This window comes from Podarcis muralis, chromosome 16, assembly GCF_964188315.1.
Source record: "Podarcis muralis chromosome 16, rPodMur119.hap1.1, whole genome shotgun sequence".
Lineage (NCBI taxonomy): Eukaryota > Metazoa > Chordata > Lepidosauria > Squamata > Lacertidae > Podarcis > Podarcis muralis.
The window spans coordinates 11,357,026-11,379,909 of record NC_135670.1 but is presented as its reverse complement, the minus strand read 5'-3'; the positions used below and the strand labels follow the sequence as shown (position 1 = coordinate 11,379,909).

General features: G+C 46.8%; 1 protein-coding gene across 1 annotated transcript; it reads right to left on the bottom strand.

Annotated features, from left to right (window-relative positions):
• Nucleotides 1-12,671: 12,671 nt before the first annotated feature.
• Nucleotides 12,672-17,661, bottom strand: LRRN4CL (LRRN4 C-terminal like). Its single transcript, XM_077920196.1, has one exon. The coding sequence runs from the start codon at nucleotides 15,435-15,437 to the stop codon at nucleotides 14,559-14,561; it is 879 nt and encodes a 292-aa protein (XP_077776322.1). The 5' UTR covers nucleotides 15,438-17,661; the 3' UTR covers nucleotides 12,672-14,558.
• Between the last annotated feature and the right edge of the window lie 5,223 nt (nucleotides 17,662-22,884).

Here is a 22,884-nt window from a genome sequence, read left to right as displayed (position 1 = left end):
GGGTTTTCCGTCTTGCGAGGCATTCGTCTTGCGGGGCACCACTGTATATAAAGCAGATACTTTGAGGGGACTTTCATTCCTCCTCACCACTATGAGCTGAATAAAGAGCATGAAATCCACTCTCGACTCTGAATATACAGTGGTGCCTCGCAAGACGAAAATAATCCGTTCCGCGATTCTCTTCGTCTAGCGGTTTTTTCGGCTAAGCGGATTAGCGCTATTAGTGATTTAGCGGCTTAGCGGCTATTAAAGGCTTAGCGGCTAAGCTGTTAAAAGGCTATTAACGGCTTAGCGGCTGTGAAAAGGGGGGGGAAGCGGGGGGGGGGAAATGGCGAGACTCGCAAGACGTTTTCGTCTTGCAAAGCAAGCCCATAGGAAATTCATTTTGCGAAGCACCTCCAAAACGGAAAACCCTTTCGTCTAGCGGGTTTTCCGTCTTGCGAGGCATTCGTCTTGCGGGGCACCACTGTATTTCAGTCAGATTCTCACAATGGCCCGCTAGATGCCTCAGGGAAGCCTGCAAGCACGACCTGAGTAAAACAGCAGCTCTCCCCTATTTGTAATTCCCAGAAACTGGTATTCAGAGAATCACAAGATTTGAAGGGGACTAAGGAAACACAAAGGGCATGAATTGGGGGATTCAGTAGGGGGGGGGGCTCAGGGCAGAATAAGCAGGGGGGGTGATATTTGGGAGAAGGAACAGCTCTCCTGCAAGGGACACTTACCCGACTTTTGTACCCTCATTCGGCTCTAAAAGAAAACAAAAGAAAAAACAAATGGTCTGTTTGTAAAGTTGCCAACGTTTTATGATCCTGTTTATTTTATTACCATCAGCCTCATACCCAGATTGGCTGAGGAATTCTAGGAAACCAAAAGAACCAGCACGGTTTTGAAATAAGCGCAGGTTTGAAAAGTTCCATCTGCAATCTTGATTCAAAATGGTGCCCAACTGTATTACAACACGGGCAGAAACTTGCGCCTTGATCTTAGGAGCTGCATCACGCAAAATTGAGTTAAAATATATTTTAACCAAAGACGACAAACAACTTTCCAAAATATGCAGTATTATTGCACACCACCCCAATCTCTGAGTGGTGTGAGGGGTCCCAGGGTTTGGTTTCTTTGGAATGAGGGACAGCGGAGGCTGTGGTGTCTTTAGGATTTATGGTTTATTTACACCTATATACCACCTGAGACTATGATGGAGGGGTTCACAGCATTATTAACACCCCAAGAGGATCTTACTCTTTCTCTCTGGCTTCCTCCTCTACTTAGCTTCTACGCTCACAAACCTCTCAGGCCTTTTGTTTTATTAACTTCCAGGCAATTGAGAGAGGGGGGGCTTATCCTTTCGCCTTCTGGCACACAGCCACTTCCTTTGTTACCTTAAGGACCTATACTTAGGGGGCCATTATAGCCCTTGCCCGGCTAATTCAGCAGTTGGAATCCTTCTTTTGATCTAAGAATTAGAAGGGGCTCAGGCATGCAGTCTACCTCCCCCAAACTCACAACAGTATAGACTACATTTATATCCATGGGTATCTGAGGAGGGGGGAGGAATGAGAGGCAGTTGGGGGCCCCTTTCCCGATGTACCATAATCTCCACATTCACAGATTTCTTTTATCGTACATTTTCAGCATTTGTAGAACCTGAGCTACAGGGCAAAATGTACAGGCACAACTTTGTGATAAATTATCTTGCTCCCGCCACGCAAAAAAACTTTTAGTACTTTATTTTAACCCACTCCCCCCAAAATTGCCCATGGGCAGCCAAGTTGATACCTCACATTTCCTCCAAAGACTCAAATACATGGTCATCCCCGCTCCCCCATTTTACCCTCACAACACCCCTGTGAGGTAGGTTGGGCTGAGAGAGAGCCATTGGCTCTCAAGGACCCTGAGTGAGCTGCACAGCTGAGTGGGGATTTGAACCGTGGTCTCCGGGTCCTTGCCCAACCACTCTTGCCACGCTCGCTGTATAGTGGCGGTGGGTAACAGAGGAGCACACCCTCTTGCGGTCAGACCCGAGGACTGACCGATCAATGCACACACTTTCCCCCGCCTCACCAGTAGATGATCTTCACTTTGAGCAACCCGGGTGCAGGTACGGCTGCCGGTTTCTGCTGTTTGCTCCCCATCCTCCTGGATGGGGAGAAATGAAGCCAGAGCCTTAAATTGGTGCTTGGAGGTCTTGCGCCAAACTGGGAGGACCTCCCTGAGAGTTTTGGTCAAGGGGGCTAAAAGGGCTTGGGGGGGATCTGCAAGAGCTTTAGAAGATGGTGGCATCGGAGACCCTCCCAGGCCTCAGAATGCACGTTCCTAAGCAACCTTCTTGACTGTTCTCTCTGTCCACACACACGACAAAGGCCACATTGATGCCACGCATTTAAAGCGCTAGGATACTGCTTTAGACAATCGTGGTTCCACCCCCCCCCCAAATAATTATTGATTCAAGGAGCTGTAGTTTGTTAAGAGTGCTGCAAGTTGTTAGGAAAACTCCATTACTCTCACAGGGCTATCATTTTCAGAGTTCCCTGTTGGTCAAACCACTCTGGAAATTTCAGCTCTGTGAGGGGAAGATCTGTTAAGTATAATTGGTTTAATTGACAATGGTTAAATGTGCATTGGTGAAAGGCTTAACATGGGGATTTTCCATGGGGGCTATGTTAGAAGAGCACTCTCTGGTTGTTGTTGTTCTCTAGCTAGCTAACAGTGTGAGTGAGCAACCTTAGGTCAGACGATTAAGGTATTGAATTACAAATCGCCGTTTTGGTTCTTTTAGACTCTGCGGAATAAAAATGTATAAGACTCTTCTGAAGTAAACAGCTTCTCTTCTCTGTAAACAGCTCCAGGCTAATGGAGGCTGGAACAGGGTGATGTTATGATCTCAGTCCTGTTTAAATAGGGCTGCCATGTGCCGTCGGAAACGGTGTCCGGGCGGAAATGGTTGAAATATCTGGGAAAATCCGGAAGTATGGCAACCCATGTTGGAAGTGTAGATTTTGGTGAATGTCCTCAAAAATGCTGAACAACATTTGTATCCAGATTTTCACTTTTAGACATATGGTAACCCTCGTTTAAAGTTATTTCTGAATATACGCTCTGCTTGTGCTGGATATGCACAAGATATGGAGCTGTATGGCTGTATCATTTACTGGTTTTTGTTATGTTTTAAAGAAAGTTAGAGGGATGCAGATGGCGCTGTGGGTAAAACCACAGTGCCTAGGACTTGCCGATCGTATGGTCGGCGGTTCGAATCCCCGCAGCAGGGTGAGCTCCCGTCTTTCGGTCCCAGGTCCTACCCACCTAGCAGTTCGAAAGCACCCCTAAGTGCAAGTAGATAAATAGGTACCGCTTTATAGCGGGAAGGTAAATGGCGTTTCCGTGTGCTGCACTGGTGCTGGCTTCCGGCCTCTTAAGTGAGATGAGCGCACAACCCTAGAGTCGGACACGACTGGCCCGTACGGGCAGGGGTACCTTTACCTTTTAAAGAAAGTTATGCAAGTAAACCTTGAATAATATTTTCATGGCTCTGGTCAATGCTTCATTCCAAAAGGACTCGGTTTTCACGCATCCAGTTGCTTCAAACTGCACAATATTAATATATGCAATAATCTCTTTCTCTCTGGCCCTTGGCAGTCTCCCCAGGTCACTCACCACACTGGCTTTACTCCCTCCCTTAAGTGTTTTTCCTGGCTGGAACTCTAACAATGCCTCTTACTTGCCTGGGTAGAAGATAGAGGAGGGTGTGTGATTAAGGGCTTCTCCACACTTCTGCATGTCCTTTCTAGGAATGATGGGTCCGAGCAGCTTTCCATTTGCCCCACCTCTTTCCCCAGAAAACCTGTTTTTAACACTCAATCATAACAAACATCAATCCATTTGTTCCGATTCAAGTGCAAGTTTTGAAGAGACTTATGTGTGTAGAAACTACGTAGCCTACTCTGCAAAGGTAAAAATTACAATAGTTGCTCTGCCCACATTTGTCTCTGGCTCAGGTTACAACCATGTCCACATTTCAATTCTAGGAAATGCCGGACAGCATTCAGGGAAGGGTTGGATAGAGATAGGGCACCAGAATTTTAAGGCTGCATATACACCATACATTTAAATCACCCTCCCAAAAGTAGGGTCCTGGGGATTGTAGTTTACCCCTAATAGGGCTTAAAAACAACCGTTTCCATAATTTTGGGGGTGTTTGTGTGCTTTAAATGTACTTAAAACAAGCAGCACGGCCTGTCTACTCAGTCTAATTTGCACAGAAAGGGTGTGGTAGAAATTTCATACCCCTTTTTGGCTGCCAGGGGGATGGAAAAGGACAAACTAATGAAGTTTTAGCACCAGCCGTAAGTTCTGACTCCTTCCCAGACTGTCTGAGTTGCAGAACAAGACACTCAAATGGAATCTTGTTTGTAAAAGCTCCAGCACTTGACGTTCATAATTTTAATGAAGGGCGTATAAACATCCGTCCATCTGAGGTGGGTGAGATTGGCTCTGCTTCAGTCAATCCTGAAGAAATATGCGCCTGGGGCCCCAATGTGATGGTCTCCAAAGCCCCTCTGGCTTTTTGACCAAGGAAAATAGGTACCGAACAGAAGCTTCCTTCATAGACGGGTAACGAGTAAACAAGGAACTTATGTAAGAGGCGATGGCAGAACCCACTGAAAGAATTTTTGGAATCTCACTTTCCTTCACACTAGACTTTCCAGGTCATTCCAGATTAGAACATCATCGCAATTCTTCATGTATTTATAATCTGAACTTCCACAAAAACATATCAAGGTGGTAGGTAGCATATTAGAATAAAATCAGCAGGGGGCTGGCAGGAATCCCATAAAACACCATTAAAAAAAATCAAAATGAGAAAATGCATATTTTATAAAATATATAGTGTTGCACTAGCAGTGTTCTCCCCAGAAGCATAGCTGTCAACTTACAGATTTGAAAATAAGGGACCAGCAGCCTCGAAAATAAGGGATCAGCAGCCAAAATAAGGGATTTTCCGGGCACAGGTATGTTCGACTTCTGAGCCCCTCCGAGCCAAAGGCAGAAAGCCCAGCCAGCAGCCAAACGAAGCCTCATCAATAAGGGACAGCAGCGGGACATGGCGCTGGGATAAGGGACTATCCCGCCAAATAAGGAACACTTGACCGCTATGCCCAGAAGGAAGGTGCAGATGGGACTCATCAGCCAGGGCAGGTAGCCCATCTAGGAAAAGAAAAACTCTGATCCTAAACCTCTGCTACCTTGTGGGATGTCTTTGGGGAAAATAAAAGGCTAAGGAGTAAACCCTACAAAATCTGGAGTGGAGTCCCTAAGACAGTAGGATGGCACCTTCTGGCAACTCCTGCAGCCAAGCTGGTGCCCAACTGAACCCTGGGTAGGCACCTAGAATCTCACACCATGCAGAGATTGGGGTAGAGTGCAACACTGGCGCTTCCTTAGCATCTCAAAGAGAAGGGTGCTTCTTGATGTGCTAGTCTTCTAAGTGCAGGGATGTCGATCCGTAATTTGAACTGCCCCCTGCAGACCGAGGCAACCTAGCCCAGTCACAGCTTTATTGCCCCAGTGAGAGAACGAAGCTAATTCAGTCTTGATATCTTGGTAGCAAACACACACAAGCTAAACAGAGTTGTTTTGAGTCAGGGAGAGGACGGAGAATCAAAGCGGCTTTGTATGCCACCTGCTTGTGGCTTGCTTGCCCAACTGGCAGTGGTTTCTGCATTCCTTGATCCTCCAGTGACAACATTGCCAGGCTAAAAATAAGAGCGGCATGCGGACCGCAAGGCAGTTAAGTGCAAATATAGAATGTGTATGTGGAGTTAGAAAAAGCGGTCTTTATTTGCATGATTATTGGGACGAAATTGCCACTCTGGCGGGGGAAATGGGGACATTCCAGGGTAAAATCAAAAACCAGGATGGCTTTTGTTATTCTGGGATTCTCCCTGGATATTCGGGACACTTGAAGGCTATGCTACTGGTATTTAGAAGCATTAGGTAAAGGTAAAGGGACCCCTGACCATTAGGTCCAGTTGTGGCGACTCTGGGGTTGCAGCGCTCATCTCGCTTTATTGGCTGAGGGAGCCTGCGTACAGCTTCCGGGTCATGTGGCCAGTATGACTAAGCCGCTTCTGGCGAACCAGAGCAGCGCACGGAAACGCCGTTTACCTTCCCGCCGGAGCGGTACCTATTTATCTACTTGCACGTTGACGTGCTTTCGAACTGCTAGGTGGGCAGGAGCAGGGACCGAGCAATGGGAGCTCACCCCGTCCCGGGGATTCGAACCGCCAACCTTCTGATCGGCAAGTCCTAGGCTCTGTGGTTTAACCCACAGCGCCACCAGCGTCCCTTTTAGAAGCATTACCAGATCCTATTCATTTGGGGTCCTCTTACTCGTGCAGCTGATTGGGGCCTTGGGCTTCCATCCCCACAGCCTGTGCTGACTTTGAGGGTTTCCATACTTTGAAGTGTAAAAACCAGGACGCCCCAAACTTGTTGAGCTGTTTTTTTGAAGTCCCAGACATATGGCATAGATACTACACTCTCAGTTCCAGGGGTTGTTTTGAAAAATTATCTTCCATGCAGAAATAAATAGTCATTTATCCCTTTCGATCAAGTCATCTTCCAATTCATGTTTCCATGTGATCAAGGAAAAATCCTGCATCTGTTTACGGATGGCAAGCTGCACTTGGGAATTAAACTTTTACATTCCTGGCAAACAGCTGTCTTCCTAATTTTACTGGAAGACTCAGCTGGGTGGGAGGGGGAAAAACTCGATATGAAAGAAGCAAGGAAAAGAAAACAAAAAAACCCCATGAATGGAGCATGGGAATGCTTTCCTGATGCCAACAAACCAATTTAGACGCCTCTAAGTGAATTTGCTCAATGAAGCCTTTTTTTAAAAAGGCAAACACACAAACAGATTTACTTTACGAAGAGGATTGATTTCGAAAATGATGGCTTCTTATCCCTCACATCACAGAACAGGGGGAAGTTGAACTATACACACTGTGTGAAGTACCTTCTTTTGTCTTTTGCCTCTCCTGAATTTACAGTAATTCCACCCCAACCAGGAAATGAACTGGCTGGCCTTGGCCTAGTTGCTGTCCCACAGCGTAACCTGCCTCACAGGGTTGTTAGTGGGCGGTTGAAAGGAGAGGAAGAATCAGAATGTGGGCTACCTCCACAGCTCTGGAGGAAAGGGAGGATAAAAATGTAATAAAGAATGATCTCTTAAGTCCTGCTGCAAATAAGGCTTGGCTGGGGCGGCCTATGCGTAAGGGCTAAAATAACATTATGGCAGACTTGCAATTGTTGAGAGGAACTGTGTGGCGTAAGCACACAATCATCTTTGAATCAACACAACAGAATCAGCTGCAGGTAAGGATGGGACAGAAATTGGATTAGTTTTTAAAGGCTAACCTACCAGATTCACACTGATCTGAAACAATTTGTGAACTGAAACACAACCCTCCAAATTCACAGCTCTCTGAACTGCATAATGCAGTTCTCCAGCTAACTAACTTGTAAAAAGATGCATATATTGAGATAAAGTGTGCATTGAAATGCAAAAGAATACTTATTAACACAGAGCATAGTCAAATTTTGGAACTGACTTCCGCAGGAGGAAATTATGGCCACCAACTTAGAATGGCTTTAAATGAGGATTCAACAAATTAATGGCTACCAGTCATGATAGCTGTTATGTACTGAAGTTCTCACCCTGGGCCAGCAGGGGGATACTGTAGATAGTTTTCACTCAGGTCCACATATGCAAATAAGGGATTGAAAGTGACGTTCAGTGATTGGATTGTTACAGAAAATGGTTACTGTTGCGTTCTAGCGGAGCTCTATATAAGCAGGCTGGCTGAACCCTTCAGTTCAGTTCAGTTCTGGCCTGTGAATAAACAAGAGCTGTTTGAAGAATCGCTGTGTCGTCTGATATGTTCACCCACAACTTAACAATAGCTATGCTCTGCCTCCTTGGCTGGGGGTGGAAATACTTCTCAATACCAGTTTCTGGAAATCATGGGGTGGGGGTGGGGATAATGTTCTTGCACTCAGGTCCTGTTTGAGGGCTTTGCACAGGCACCTGGTTGGCCACTGTGAAAAGGATGCTAAACTAAATTTGCTATTGGCCTGGTCCAACAGGTGGCTCTTACGTTCTTAAGATTGCTTTGCAAAAGAAAATGTGTATATTAGACAAATTTGCATATAAAAACAATGTATGTTAGGAAAAACTGCACTGAAATGCTAATGAATATTCACAAGGAATTCTTAAAAAACAAATTCGCAAGCAGATGTCAAAAGATTGTCAAAAGGAGAAACCATAGCTGTCAACTTTGTCCATCCTTAGCTACGGGAGTCTTTAATTTTGATAGGGAAAAGTGGAACATGGCCAGCATTAATTTAACGGTCTCCCGTTTCTCTGGTTGTTGCTGCTGCTCTAATGAAAATCAGAGCCCCTCAGTTGCTTGAAGTCAACATTTTTTAAAAATTACATAACTCTGATGATGGATTCCCTGTGTTGCACGCGTGTGAGAGAAAAGCTTTTGAGTGTTACATGAACGTGTACTCATCTGGGATCTAAATCAAGGCCTGGTGGGTTTCTGCGCATGAATGGCACACGTGTTTGTGAGCGTGCTCAAACCCAATGCAGTATGACCTTGTGCGTTGAGTCCTAGACTGTTTATGTCTCAAAAAACAACCTCCCCACTCACCCCACCTTCCCAAGGCTATAAACACTTCCTACACAGTCCCGCTCTCCAGAATTTGCGGGTGGGGGTAGGGGAACAACGTAATCCAAGTTTTAAAAAGAGACATATGATTCACTCTTGTCCCTGGCATAGAGCAACAAAGAAGGAGGAAACATTCAGGAAAAGCATAAACAGACAAGGATTTACAAGGGAGAGGGTTTATGTGTTCAGCCAGAACACTGCCCCAGGTGGTGTTCACAACCTAAAATACTTTGGGCTTTGTAGAACGCTGAGAGGGCTTGTCCACGCTTCTGCTTCTCCGAGTGCTTTCCCCCTTGTCCTGCGCATTCGGGGCACAATTTTGAACAGTTTTGCCTTTTCTTTGGCCGGAAAACCTGTTCCTTAGCAATAAATTGGAACAACAGCAGTTCATTACTTGTACCCCTTGCATCTGACTGGGTTGCCCCAGTCACCCTGGGCGGCGTACAACAGAATATAAAATAATATACAATACACCAGACATTAAAAGCTTCCCAATACTGTGAAAATCCAATTGCCGTTTGCTCCAATTCAGCACTAAACTGCAGGTTTTCTCTGCAGGAAAGAGATTTTAAGTCGAACTAATACATGCAGGGGTTAAAACCATAGAGTAAGCTGTCCTGCTGGGCTTACCTTGGGAGGAACCAGGCCTTCTTCTACCCAAGAAGCTCAGCATGTAAAGAGGCCTGAGATGGTTGTTCCAAGCTCAGATTGCATGGCTCTAGCAAGCCGTTATTGTGTTCTATCTATACCAATAGAACTTTCAACACTGAAACAAAGCCAAGTTGTATTGCCTATGTTTTCTGACTGATGTATAGAAAAGCACATGAACCTGACCTTTGAAGAGTTTGTAAGTAAACCATTTTTAACTTACCAACCTTGCATTTTTCTATGATGGGGGGGACTGTTTTGGAACTCACAATGGCATATTATAAAAGGTCTAACAGCTGATATTCTCATGCTTTCCTTTGCTGCATATTTTCTGATTTTAACTAGTTGATGGGGTTCTCTACCAAATAGTTATTGTCCCAAACCTGGATCTTGGCATCCAGGGAATTCTCCTTTTGTATACCCTTTCCTCCCTTTGCCACCCACACCTACTAAGTGCTCTTGGTTGAATGTAAAAAAATGGGTTGCTTAATGCTGTTCCTGCTATGCTATCTTTCTATGGGTAGAGAGTTTCGACCAGACAGCCTGTCAAAAAGAGGACTGTCTTCTGTAAAGGAGGAAACAGGTTCACCCACATGTAGATGGGCTGATGAAAACAACACCATGGATCCCTATGAGGGACTCTCCAATGCCCTGATGCTGAGCAAATACATCTCCAGCCAGGATAGCAAAAAGGCTCCCCAAACCCTGCTTTAGCTCTTCTTCCAGAAGTATCTTCAGCTTTCAAATGCCTTGGCCCAAGTTTGCATAACAAAGTGGATAATGAACAGACCTGGCTCCGTTATTTATTTCATCTCTTATTTCAGAAGTATCTTCCATCTCTTCAGTCAGTAGATCCAAACATAGTGGCTCAAGTTTACATTACAAAGTGGATAAGGAGCAGACCTGGCCTAGGCTATTTGCTTCACAAAGAAGCTAATCTGACCGTTAATGGTCTCTTTTTCTACCTAATTAAGTCTTAAAGCTTATAGTAACCCTCCAGTGTTTTTGCCTGACTGGGATGTCTTCAAACTCTGATAATGCTCCTTCCTTACCTGACTGGAGAGGTGTGTGTACAAACTGGCCTCTTGTATAAGGGTATATTTTAGGTTTGTTGACCAATCCACTTTTGCCTCTGGCATTGCCCGCCACAGACATGTGCCCCCAGGAAGGTTACCCAGAAAGGACTGTGGCCTCTAGGAATAAAAAGGTTTTCCACCCCTGCCCAAAATGGTTTGGGGCAGTGCTATTTTTCTGGAAAAAAGAGGCGCTGGATCTATCCATGAACACCTCCCTTGTTCTGTTAAAATGGCAGTGGCACCTGAGTTCCGTTTGGTGAGTTCTGGCTGAAAAAAGCCCTGGTTTGGGGTCAGGCTGCTCACACCAGCCTGGCCTGTACCTTACAATCCACATCAGGCGCCCTGCTTGTGGGTCTGGCCTGTCTGTGAGAGCAAGTTGGTGCCAAAGAATCCTGGAGGAACGACAATTCCCAACACCCATAACCAACTACAGTTCCCAGGATGCTTTGTGCAGGGGGGATGTGCTCTAAGTGTGTGTCACAAGGTTTCCCCCGCTGAATGAAGGTGGTGTTGAAACCAACAATGAATGTGATTGTGCTGTGCAACAATTTGCCGGTTGTTGCTCTGACTGAGTGTGCCACCGCACGCAGATGTGACTGATCCGTCCGAAGGGGAACTTGTTGCGTATGTTTTCATGCCAACCATTTCCTGCCAACAAGAAGCAGGAATTTCACAAAGACGTGTTGCCTTGTTTACATCACCTTCGATGCCCAGGTCAAAGAGGGCATTTCTGACGATGGTGTGAAGAAATTAAACCTCATCTAAGCATCCATGCAAATTTACTTCTTATTTACAGAGGTCTGCATTAAGACATCTAAAGGAACACAGGAAGCTGTCTTATACTGAGTCAAACCATTGGCTCCCTATTCCCCTCACAGATGTACAGTTCCAGTTTAACCATTAATCCCTCTCCCCAAGGAACTGTGAGAATTGTAGGTCTCACAGGGATTAGGGGCCTCCTATCAACTCTCAGCAGGACGTGGGTGGTGTTGTGGGTTAAACCACAGAGCTTAGGATTTGCCGATCAGAAGGTCGGTGGTTCGAATCCCCGCAACGGGGTGAGCTCCCGTTGCTCGGTCCCTGCTCCTGCCAACCTAGCAGTTCGAAAGCACGTCAAAGTGCAAGTAGATAAATAGGTACCGCTCTGGCGGGAAGGTAAACGGCGTTTCCGTGCGCTGCTGTAGATAGTTCGCCAGAAGCGGCTTGGTCATGCTAGCCACATGACCTGGAAGCTGTACGCCGGCTCCCTCGGCCAGTAAAGCGAGATGAGCGCCGCAACCCCAGAGTCGGACATGACTGGACCTAATGGTCAGGGGTCCCTTTACCTTTAATCTCTCAGCACCCTTAACCAACGACAGTTCCCAGGATTATTTGGGGCGGGAAACATAACTATTTAAAGTGGTATGAAGCAGGGTGCAGGTGGGGTCCAAAACTCTTCTCTGCCAATTCCTCTCACAGGACTACAATTCCCAGAGTTCCCCGGGAAGAGGTATGGACTGTAAAACCACTTGGGGAATTGTAGCTCAGTGAGAGAAACAGGGGTCTCCTAAACGCTCTCAGCACCCTTAACAAACTACAGTTCCCAGGATTTTGGGGGGAAAGCCATGAAAGTTGTATGATACTGCTTTAAATGGATGGTGCAGATGGGGCCAAGTTTGACTCAGAACCCAAGACAGGACAGGCCTCCCTCTGGGAAGACTTTCTCACATCTGCTTTTTGAGGCAGGCAGGCATCCAAGAGATGCTCAGGGAGGGAAAGTCCCCACCTCCTCAACCCTACCATATTCCCAGAGGCCTATGGGTACATGTTGTCCCAGCTCGGCCAAGAGGCAGGCACTCCCAAATTCCCACCGTTCCCATGCCTTCCTTCAGCAACGCACATCTGGAAAACACTGAGTTTTCCAGGACACAGCTCAAAAGCTTGTGAACTCTGCCAAGGACAGACGCCAACGGAAACTCAAGTCCTGATGCAACGACACATGCGTGTGTGTGTCAGGAAAGAGTCAACCACGTTCCAGTGACTCCGCATTCTCCAACTTGATGCCCTCCAGATGGTTTGGACTACAACTCACCAGGCTGGCTCTGCCTGATGGGAGTTGTAGTTCCAAAACATTGAAAGGGATGGGCAGCAGGTCGGGTAAGGCTGCCATAACTCATCCGAGGTTCTCTGGAAAGAAAAGATAAATAAGGAATGAAGGCATTCCAGGAAATGATGGTTCAGCATTTTACTCTACTCTGATTCCTCCAGCGACAATCAACTAACACCAATGTGCAGTTATGAGAATATCTGGCTTGGAGTGGGCGTCGAAAGAGCAAATCTGCCATTTTGTTTTTTCTCATTTTTCTAATATTAAATTCAGTTCTCCCCATTTCAATATCAGTTTGTACTCATTAAAATCGATCAGCATTTTTAGTTGAATTCCTCCTAATGCACACATGCTGGTGTGCAATTGTGTCTAATATAAGCATTTGTGTAAATCAATTTCCTCTAATACAATGCATTTGTAATGCTTCCCCCACCTACAGATATATGCATTTTAGGCACGCTTCAGTCTAGCATAAGCATTTTTCTACACTGCTCTGCAAAATTCAGAGAAGTGCAAATTTCAAACAATGGGACTGTTTTTGAGCTTTGTTTTGGGAAAGTTGCAAATTAGGTAGGAACATAGGAAACTCCCATATACTGAGTTAGACCAATGTCCCATCTAGCTCAGTATTGCTTACACTGACTGGCAGCAGCTCTCCAGGATTTCAGACCAGGAGTCTTTTCCCAACTGGAGATGCCAGGGATTGAACCTGGGACCTTCTACCCACCAAGCGGAAGCTCTGTCCACTGAGCTGTGTCTCTTCCCAGAGGTAGATTCGCCTATAAACGTGAACTGAATCAAAATTCTCCCCCACCACTAGTTGTAGATATCTCTGAACTTTTGTACCTCTGTAATGTTGTTTTATTTTTTAAAAAACCTCTGATAATAAATACATAAATAAACATAGATTCTCGCAACATCTTAAAAGACCGTCTTCACATCCCTCCCAAGAGCCGTCATCCTTTTCAAGAGAAGAAAGAATTGGAAATGACAATTTGGCAGGATCTGAATACATGGCTTCTTCTTGAGCTGACTGAACTGGTCCATGGGGCTTTGACTGGGCACTTGGGGAGAGTTAAGAGTGACGGTGACACAAGTTCTTTGCAGTCCCCTCCCCAAAGGGGGTATTTAGAGTACAGGGTTGAGCCAATACATTTTGCTGGAGAAGAAACAGTATGTTGTAGGATGGAGATGAGGAACTTCAGGCTTGGAGTCTGAATTGGCCCTCCAACTCTCTCTCTCTGGCCCTTGGAAGTATCCCCAGGCCACACCCTTCACTGGCCCTGCGTCCAATCCACATTCAGAATCAGATTGGACTCAACGTTGAGCATTAGTTCAGCACTAGTGACAATGGAACAGTGTTGTTCATGACAGGCCCAAGGACACTGGGTCCTGTCCTCTAACATTTTGCTGCTGTTTCTTAACTGCCTGAATCCGCTGCCTCATTCTGCCTAATGGCAAGTCCAGCCCTGGTAGACCACAGTTCAAAATGGTGGTCCAGGTCAGATCTGTCTGTGCACCCTCTCTCAGGCCATGAAAGTTCAGGGGAGTGGACTGGTTCAAATTCCCCAGCGCTGAGAGTTCAGAATTGCTCCCCTTCCGCCCCAGAGGCAGCAGGAATAGAGCTGAGCGAAGGTCCATGAAAACGACAGACCCTTTGAAGAAAACATCTCTGAAGAAAACAGTTGCCATCTCTGTGTAGACAGCATAGATGGCACCAGTGTTGTTTTTCTGAGAAAAAGAGGTGCCGGAACTCACAATGAATGCCTCGCTTGTTCTCTTATAATGGCAATGGTGCCCATCTGAGAGGTACCAGAACTGAGTTCCGGAGAGTTCCAGCTGAAAAAAAGGCCTGGATAACACAAAATCGCTGCCCCTTCCACCCTGGAGGCAGCAACAAACACAGCATTTTAAAAGCAATGGCGTCGAGTGAAGCTCCCCCAAAGAAACAGAGCATCGAACTCTGAAGCAACAGAGATGCCATCTTGCCAGTAGATGCCAACACCCTGCTCAGAGCTGCTCCTCACTGCGGAAAGAGCTGTTCGCCGCTCCATCCAGCCCTGGCTCAGCGTTGAGGATGTTGTCCATCGACCCGCGGTGAGGATGCTTCCTCCTGTTGCGGACGCAGAAATGCCAGGCCAAGGCGGAGATGACCACGAGGATGAGGGTGGCAGCCAGCCCTGCAGCTATGTAGGCGTAGGGCATTTGGTGGGCAGGAGTCCGGATGAGGCGGCATGGCCCGTGCTGCCGGGTGCCATCGTCCGTGGGGCTGGATCCGGCCCGGTTGGATGCCACGATGCAGAACAGGTACTCGTGATCTGGCAGCAACCCTGAGACAGCTGCCAAGCGGAAAGTGTTGTTGAGGGCTGGGCCGGTGAGGAAGTCCCCGCCGACAAGCTGATAGTGCAAGCGATATTCCTGGACCGTGGAAGAAGGCGCACACCAGCGCATGCTCGCTCCCACCTCACTCGTGTGGACCGTCTGCAGGCGGGGTGGCTCGGGGGGCACATCTGGGCCGGTGACTCCCGGGCACAAGCACCCGCTAGCCCTACTCAGTTCCGCGCAGGGCACTTGGAGGTGCTGACAGGGGTTGTATTTGCAAAGGTGATGGGGCGGCTGCGGGAGGCCGGGCATCTGGGGCTCTGCGGTCAGAGGGTAGTCGTAATCCTCGTAATGTTGATCGTCAGGATAATCCAGAGAAGGTTTGACCGGAGCAGGCGATGAGGTCCTGTCCTTGCTCTCCGCTGGGGCGTTGCTCCCTGAGGGATGCGGGAAGAGGGGGTTCTCTTTCAGGGGCACGGGCAAAGGGTGCCCCATGCTTGTCGGTGATGCCTGGGGGCAGAGGGTCAAGATCCAGGCCGCTACCAGAAACAGCCCTGGGATTTGCATGGCTCCTGTTAGATGGAAGAGAAGCACAGTAGAAGGGGAAAATAGGGGTGTTTTTATTTATTTTAATAACAATAATAAAAAAAATATTTATATGCTGCCCTCCCCAGCCAAAGCCGGGCTCAGAGCGGCTAACAACAGTAAAGTAACACAGTTTACATAAAATCACAATCAATTAATTGAAATACATTCTAAAATCAGTTCATTCTAAAATCAATTCAGAATCAAATTAATGGCAACCATTGGGCTGGAGTTCTATGAGAATTACCAAAGGACTATTGGTCTATTTTTTTCTAATCAATTTTTTCAACATATAACAATGTCACACAGATAATGAAATATCCCACCCTAACTCAGAAGCTGGTGTTTATGCAATACATAAACAACCAAATAACGTAGGTTCTTATCCCAAACTACTATTTGTACAGAAGGCAATAAGCAGTTTAAGTTAATCAAAAGTATTTTTTTTTTAGAGCTGTTTTTAAATGGGAAGCTGCCTTGAGTCATAGAATCAACACAGAGTTGGAAGAGACCACAAGGGTCATCTAGTCCAACCCCCTACAATGCAGGAATCTGATGCTCTAACGATTGAGGTATCACAAACCCAATTTACAAAGCCCTTCACAACTTGGGTCCAGACTATCACATAGACCATATATCTCTGCCCAAACACTGAGATATTTGAGGGAGTCTCGGTTAGTGATCTACCACGGTTCAGAGACATGGCTCGTAAGTGCCAGAAGTGGTGTGTTCAAAATTGCGGGTCCAATCCTGTGGAACTACCCTCCTGACTAAGATAAGAACCCAGCCTGTTCCCTGCTGAACTGCAGGTGCTTGAAAATGACTTTCCAATTTCAGCATTTTAAGGTTCTTCTCCATTTCTAGGGTTTATTTCAATTGTTCTTATTCTTTGTACAGTGTTCTTTAAAAAGTATGCACACTGCTTATAAATTATAAATATTAAGTCGTACAGTAGTACCTCAGGTTAAGTACTTAATTTGTTCCGGAGGTTCGTTCTTAACCTGAAACTGTTCTTAACCCGAACCACCACTTTAGCTAATGGGGCCTCCCGCTGCTGCTGCACCTCCGGAGCACGATTTCTGTTCTCATCCTGAAGCAAAGTTCTTAACCTGAGGTAATATTTCTGGGTTAGCGGAGTCTGTAGCCTGAAGCGTATGCAACCTGAAGCGTCTGTAACCCAAGGTACCACTGTATATAAATACAGATCTAAAATAAAATACCCCCCTTGCATCTTTCTGTGTCAGCTCATATGGTGAAACATTCAGAATTCCTAAACCACCAGATCTGACATTACGCATTACTATTTTGAACGAGGTGACTGCTTGTGCATAGCCAGATTTATGCATGCTTGTGGCTGGAGTCAAGGTCTGAATCAGAAGTGGTAACCCACAGGATGAGGAAACCTGTGGCCCTCCAGATGTTGGCTGCGTACACACCAGACATGTAAAGCACCTCACAAAAAGAATTATGGGAATTGTAGTTTACCCCCGTAGAGCTACATTTCACAGCACCCTTAACAAACTACTGTTCCCAGAATTATTATGATTTTGAGGGGGTGGGGAATGTGTTTTGCATATATTTTACCGTAAATGCACAGTGCATTCACAGCCCAAGTTGGGGGGGATGAGTGAGACGAGGGTGCTGCTCTCCCTTTGCAAATGCTGATGTGCTGGATCAGACCAAGGGTGTATTCTAGTTGAGCACCCTGTACCCAGAAGCGACCTGCAAGATGTGAAGGCAACAGACCACATCTGATCTGCCTCTGCTGATTTTGGAAGTAGGGTTCTCCTGAACCAGAGGGTCCATCACTGCCTCCTACAGGATCTAGAGCAAGGAGACAGGGAACTCAGGCCTGGAGTCCAAATGTACCCATCCAGGTCTCTCTGCCAGATTCCTCAGGACCCTCTCTAGGCAACATCCCTCCTGAGGCAGCACATACCCCATGCATTTAAAGACTGCCTCAAATAATCCTGGGAAATATAGTTTGTTAAGGAACTGTATATCTGTGTGGGCTGAACTACAGTTCCCAAGATTCTTGTGGCGTGGTAGTGCATGTGTTTCAAATGTATTGCATGTATATATCCTGAGTTGGGCCCTTCAACAGCCTTCCTTAAGTGTTTCTACCAGGCTGGAATGTGCCCTTGGACTTTGACCATACCTTTTCCTTGCCTGGATAGAGCATGTGTACAAAACAGATTACCGTATTTTTCGCTTTATAAGACACATCAGACCACAAGTTTTTGGAGGAGGAAAACAAGAAAAAAAATATTCTGAATCTCAGAAGCCAGAACAGCAAGAGGGATCGCTGTGCAGTGAAAGCAGTGATCCCTCTTGCTGTTCTGGCTTCTGGGATAGCTGCGCAGCCTGCATTCGCTCCATAAGACGCACACACATTTCCCCTTACTTTTTAGGAGGGAAAAAGTGAGTCTTATAGAGCAAAAAATACGGGTACTATACAAACATAAAAGTTACCTTTCTTGCTATGCCGACTTTTTACTTCTGGCCCTTCCCGCTGCTGTTATGCAGCCCCCCCCCAAGATGGGAATGTGACCCCCCCCCCCAAAAAAAAACAAGATCCCCCACCCCTGCTTTACCCCAAGAGGAACGCAACTTAAGAGGCGAGGAGGCGGAGATGTGCCTCAAGGGGGCAAATTCACTCACCTGGATGGTAGATGTCTGCTTTTGGTTGCTAGGCAACAGGCTGCCGGGAAGGGTCTCTGCAACAAGTTATTACCCAAAGGATGCAAGGTGGCAGGAACCCCCCTCGATGAAAGAACTCCGATGGAGCTGTTTCCAGGAATAACAGGACCCACCAGGCAAGGTCCAAAAGCCTGTGGTGCTGAAATGTGGTGTGCCTGTATGGGATGGGGTGGCGCGGGGGCACAAGAATTGCCGCCTCAGAGCTGAGGAGCAATTTGTGGTATCCGTGGAAATGATAAGCAAGAGCTCCTTGCCTGCCGGGAACGAGCAAAGCGGTGGCCTCTTGCGAAGCCCAAAACCCAAACTTTTATATCCTCCTCGTGGGATGATCTCATCGCCCCCCCCTTCACAACCTCTTCCTCCCCCCCCCCAGCTCCTTTACAGCTGGGCCCAGCCAGTGGGAAGGAGTACAAGGCAGCTAATGGGCGTGGAAAATTCTTTGGCTTGTCAGGGACCCCCCTGGCAGGTGCCTGGAAAGAAAACAAATAGTGCCTTATAAGGGCTATTCACGTCTTTCTCGGAAATCCCTCCTCTGGGTAAGAGAGGGAATAAATAAGGGTTGAGGAGAGAGAGAGAGAGAGAGAGAGAGAGAGAGAGAGAGAGAAAGTAAAAAAGACTTGACAGGAGACAAGGAAGGGTGTGTGTGTGTGTGCTGTGTCACAATCCCAAGAGGAGGGGGAAAAGAACTATTCTTACATGGGCAAACTGATTCAGGATACTCATCCCAGACAGAGGGAGAGACATTTTTCCTGCTCCCAGACCAGCTCTGCCCTGCCTGGAGCCATACACTCACCCAGGTCTCAGCCACTCATTGGAGCATCAGCACAGACAAAAGACACTTTCCAGGGATCATCTTACACCCAAAGCGGTGCCAAAAAAAAAACGTGATTTACAGTGCAGTGGGGGGGGGGGGCTTTCCAGATGTTGTTAGACTCCAACTCCCAGCCAATGGTAAGGAATTACAGTGGTGCCCCGCAAAACGAATGCCTCGCAAGACAAAAAACTCGCTAGACGAAAGGGTTTTCCGTTTTTTGAGTCGTTCCGCAAGACGAATTTCCCTATGGGCTCTTGCGAGTTTGTTTCCTTTTTCTTAAAGCCACTAAGCCGTTAATAGCCGCTAAGCTGCTAATAGCCGTGCTTCGCAAGACGAAAAAACCGCAAGACGAAGAGACTCACGGAACGGATTAATTTCGTCTTGCGAGGCACCACTGTATGGAAGTGGAAGGCCACAGGTTTCCCACCCCTCACTTATATTATCATATTTGCTTTCTTTCTTCGTCTTCCGTTCCAAAAGGATCTCATCCTCTTTTTCTTTACTGCTGGGCTTTCTTCCCATTTTGCAAGCCGAAGGACTGAGGCCAAGGACAGCGAGGCTCAAGAAGAGACCACACATGGAGACCAATAGGAAATAAGCTCACCACCTCCCCCATAAAAAAGGCCTCTTACGGTTTTATGAGCCGCAAGGCAGGCAGATGTTCAGCAGGTGAAGCCACATAGCACCCCCATGTCAAGAGAAGCTTATTCTGTTGAATTTATGGCCTGTGCAAAGCTATTTTGATGTATTTTTCATCTTTGTTGGAAGCCGCCCAGAGTGGCTGGGGAAACCCAGCCAGATGGGCGGGGTACAAATAATAAATTATTTTTATCATACTATTAAAGACATGGAAGCTGTGTGTGTGTGTGTGTGTGTGTGTGTGAGAGAGAGAGAGAGAGAGAGAGAGTGAGAGAGAGAAAGAGAGAGAGAGAGAGAGAGAGAGAGCGCAGTGGCGTAGCGTGGGTTGTCAGCACCCGGGGCAAGGCAAGTAATTTGCGCCCCCTAACCCGTGGATTTGCGCCCCCTAACCTGTGGATTTGCCCTAACCCCAGATGTTGCGCCCGGTGCGGCCGGCCCCCCCTGCACCCCCTACGCTACGCCACTGTGAGAGAGAGAGAGAGAGAGAGAGAGAGAGAGAGAGCCAATGAGTGAGTTAATGAGTAAGAGAAAGAACATTAAAAAGCAGTGATGGGACGCCCAGGGCGAAGTGTTTCCGCTCCACACCGGCCAACAGGAAAATATCTAAGAGCCAAAAATCCTGCATTCTCTCGTTTATTAATGAGGTCATTCCAAGAGCAGGAAAATTGAAAAGGAAAATAAAATAAAGACAGTGCATTTATTGGATCTTAAGAAATATTGTACAAAACAGTTGTGCTGGAGAGATGCTGCTTGATGTACCCATCCGTGTTTTAAAACAACTTATTGTTTTACTTTTATTTTCCTAATCGACAACAGACAGAAAATCCCCCCCCCCCTGGTGACCGAAGTTTCGATAACCCGCAGTTGTCTTCCATCATGAGCAGGCAAAGATCTATGACTGACACCGACATACGCAAAAGACTTCACCTTTATTTTACCACAGAGTATAATTCCCATTTTAGAGGTGGGAGAACTGAGGCCACACAGACTTAACTGCATTTTGAAATCCTGGCGGACAGGGATTAAAATAAAGGAGGTACACAACGTTCTTAGGAATACAAAATATGTCTTCTTAGATTCCCTCCATCACTTCCTAGAATGAGGTGTCCCTTGTATACCTCATGGCTGCCTTTCAGAGCCCCACTGTGCAGAGTTTTGAGGTAAGATAGTGATGTTAATTTACTTATTCCGTATATCCCACCCTTCTTCCAGAATGAGCCCAGGTTGGCTCATGCATCCATATGAGGGGGGGGAAAATATATTTTAAAGCCTTCTCAGAAACAGTTAAAAACACATTCTTAACCAGTGATCTCAGATTAAAGTTTTAAGGAATACTTCAGGCTCTTTTGGACTAGTTCAAAGCCCTTTTTCTTGGTGGGCTTCCCTGGTAGCAACAGCCCTCCACACTGCAGATGGGAGACAGATCTAGCGACCAACGTAGGAGAAAAAGGAGGGTCCAGGCTGTGTGTCGGCAGTGGGCTCTTCGGGGACCCCAGGAGTGCCCTCCCCACAAAACCAGCAAGAGATGACGGCACTCTTCTCCAATTCCCTAGTAAAGGTAAAGGGACCCCTGACCATTAGGTCCAGTCGTGGCTGATTCTGGGTTGCGTGGCCACCCTTGACTCATCCTCTCTCCCTGCTGGAGGAGAAGCTGGCCCTGATACATGTGACTCTTCCCCCTCACTACGCTCTGGTGGAGGAGCTGGTCCTGCTCTCCCGCTGCTGCTTTGGGAGTCCCCGCTGGCCCCTTGCTTCTGGTGTGTCCCCCCTGGGACCCCCCTTGCCCTGGCCATCGGCGCCCCCCTCTGGGAATCTTCTGATTCGCTGGAGAGACTCATGGAATCTCTCGGGCCACTTTCATACTCCCCTATGCTGCCCTCAGATTCTTCCCCTTCGCTCTCCATTTCCTCTCTCCCCTGTGCCTCTGCTCCTGAGCCCCTGACAGCACGGAAACGCTGTTTACCTTCCCGCCAGAGCGGTACCTATTTATCTACTTGCACTTTGACAGGCTTTTGAACTGCTAGGTTGGCAGGAGCAGGGACTGAGCAATGGGAGCTCACCCCATCGTGGGGATTCGAACCTCCGACCTTCTGATCGGTAAGTCCTAGGCTCTGATTTAACCCACAGCGCCACCCACGTCCCTCTCCAATTCCCTAGTGTGGCAATAATTCTCCTAAAGGCAACCTCACTTTTCAGCTAATATTCCACTTCCTCTCGGATCATCACCAGCTGCACGTAAAGCTGCTCAGGACATGACCCTGGCCAACTCCTGGCAACAGCAAAGCGGAGCTCTTTGCTACTGCCTCAGCTCCTCTGCAAGGAAATTCAGAAAACAGGCTGTGCAAGGAGGTCGCCCTTAGAACTTCCTAAACGAGCTTAACTTTGGAACTGTTGAGCCGACCGCAATTGCCACGCGGCAAGGATTTTACTACGATTCCCTCCTTTTCTTCCTCAGTTGCCCAAACAAGACAACACAAAAACTAGGCCAGAAACCTCCAAAGGTTTGCATTCAATGCTTTCAGCATCTGTAGAAACAGAAGACACTTTCTGGGACGAATGGGGCGTTTAGAGAACTACCATATTTTACACTGCCGGTTTTTTTGTTTTAAAAAAGCTACTTTTTGTCAAGATTCTGGTGTGATCTGAAAAGCACTTTGCCCTTTGGGTTCAAATGGGTTGCTCTGCTGATGGGGGAAAGGGTACTCTGTACATGCTCAGAGGCACGCAGCCCGTGTCAGACTTTGCAAAAGCAGACAACCATATTCAAAACGCATGTTGAAAGCTTTTGCAAGTTTAAGGAGCAGTGAACTGCAGGGGCTGCCAGTCCATGAATACATTGATCATTTGCTTTAACTAACTGGGAACATGTTTCTTCAGCTGCTTTCAGATCCTGTAAGCTTCCATAGAATCATAGAATTGTAGAGACAAGATGTCAAACTGTTCTTCTATGCAACAACAGCGACAAAAGTACTGTTAGCCCAGAAATGGAAGCAAGAAGAAATTCCAACGAAAGAAAAATGGCAGACGAAATTAATGGACTATGCAGAATTGGACAAAATGACAGGAAGGATTTGAAACCTGCAGGACCAGAGATTTACAGAAGATTGGAAGAAGTAGATGAATTATTTGAAGAGCAACTGGAATCAACAAATTACGCTAGTAGGACTGCAAGAAGTTTTGTAAGGAGAAATATACGAAGTGTTACAAAGTAGAAAAAGATAGAGATATTGGTTATGAGTTTGAAATGTAATAGGGAAGATAAGAAATGCATACTGA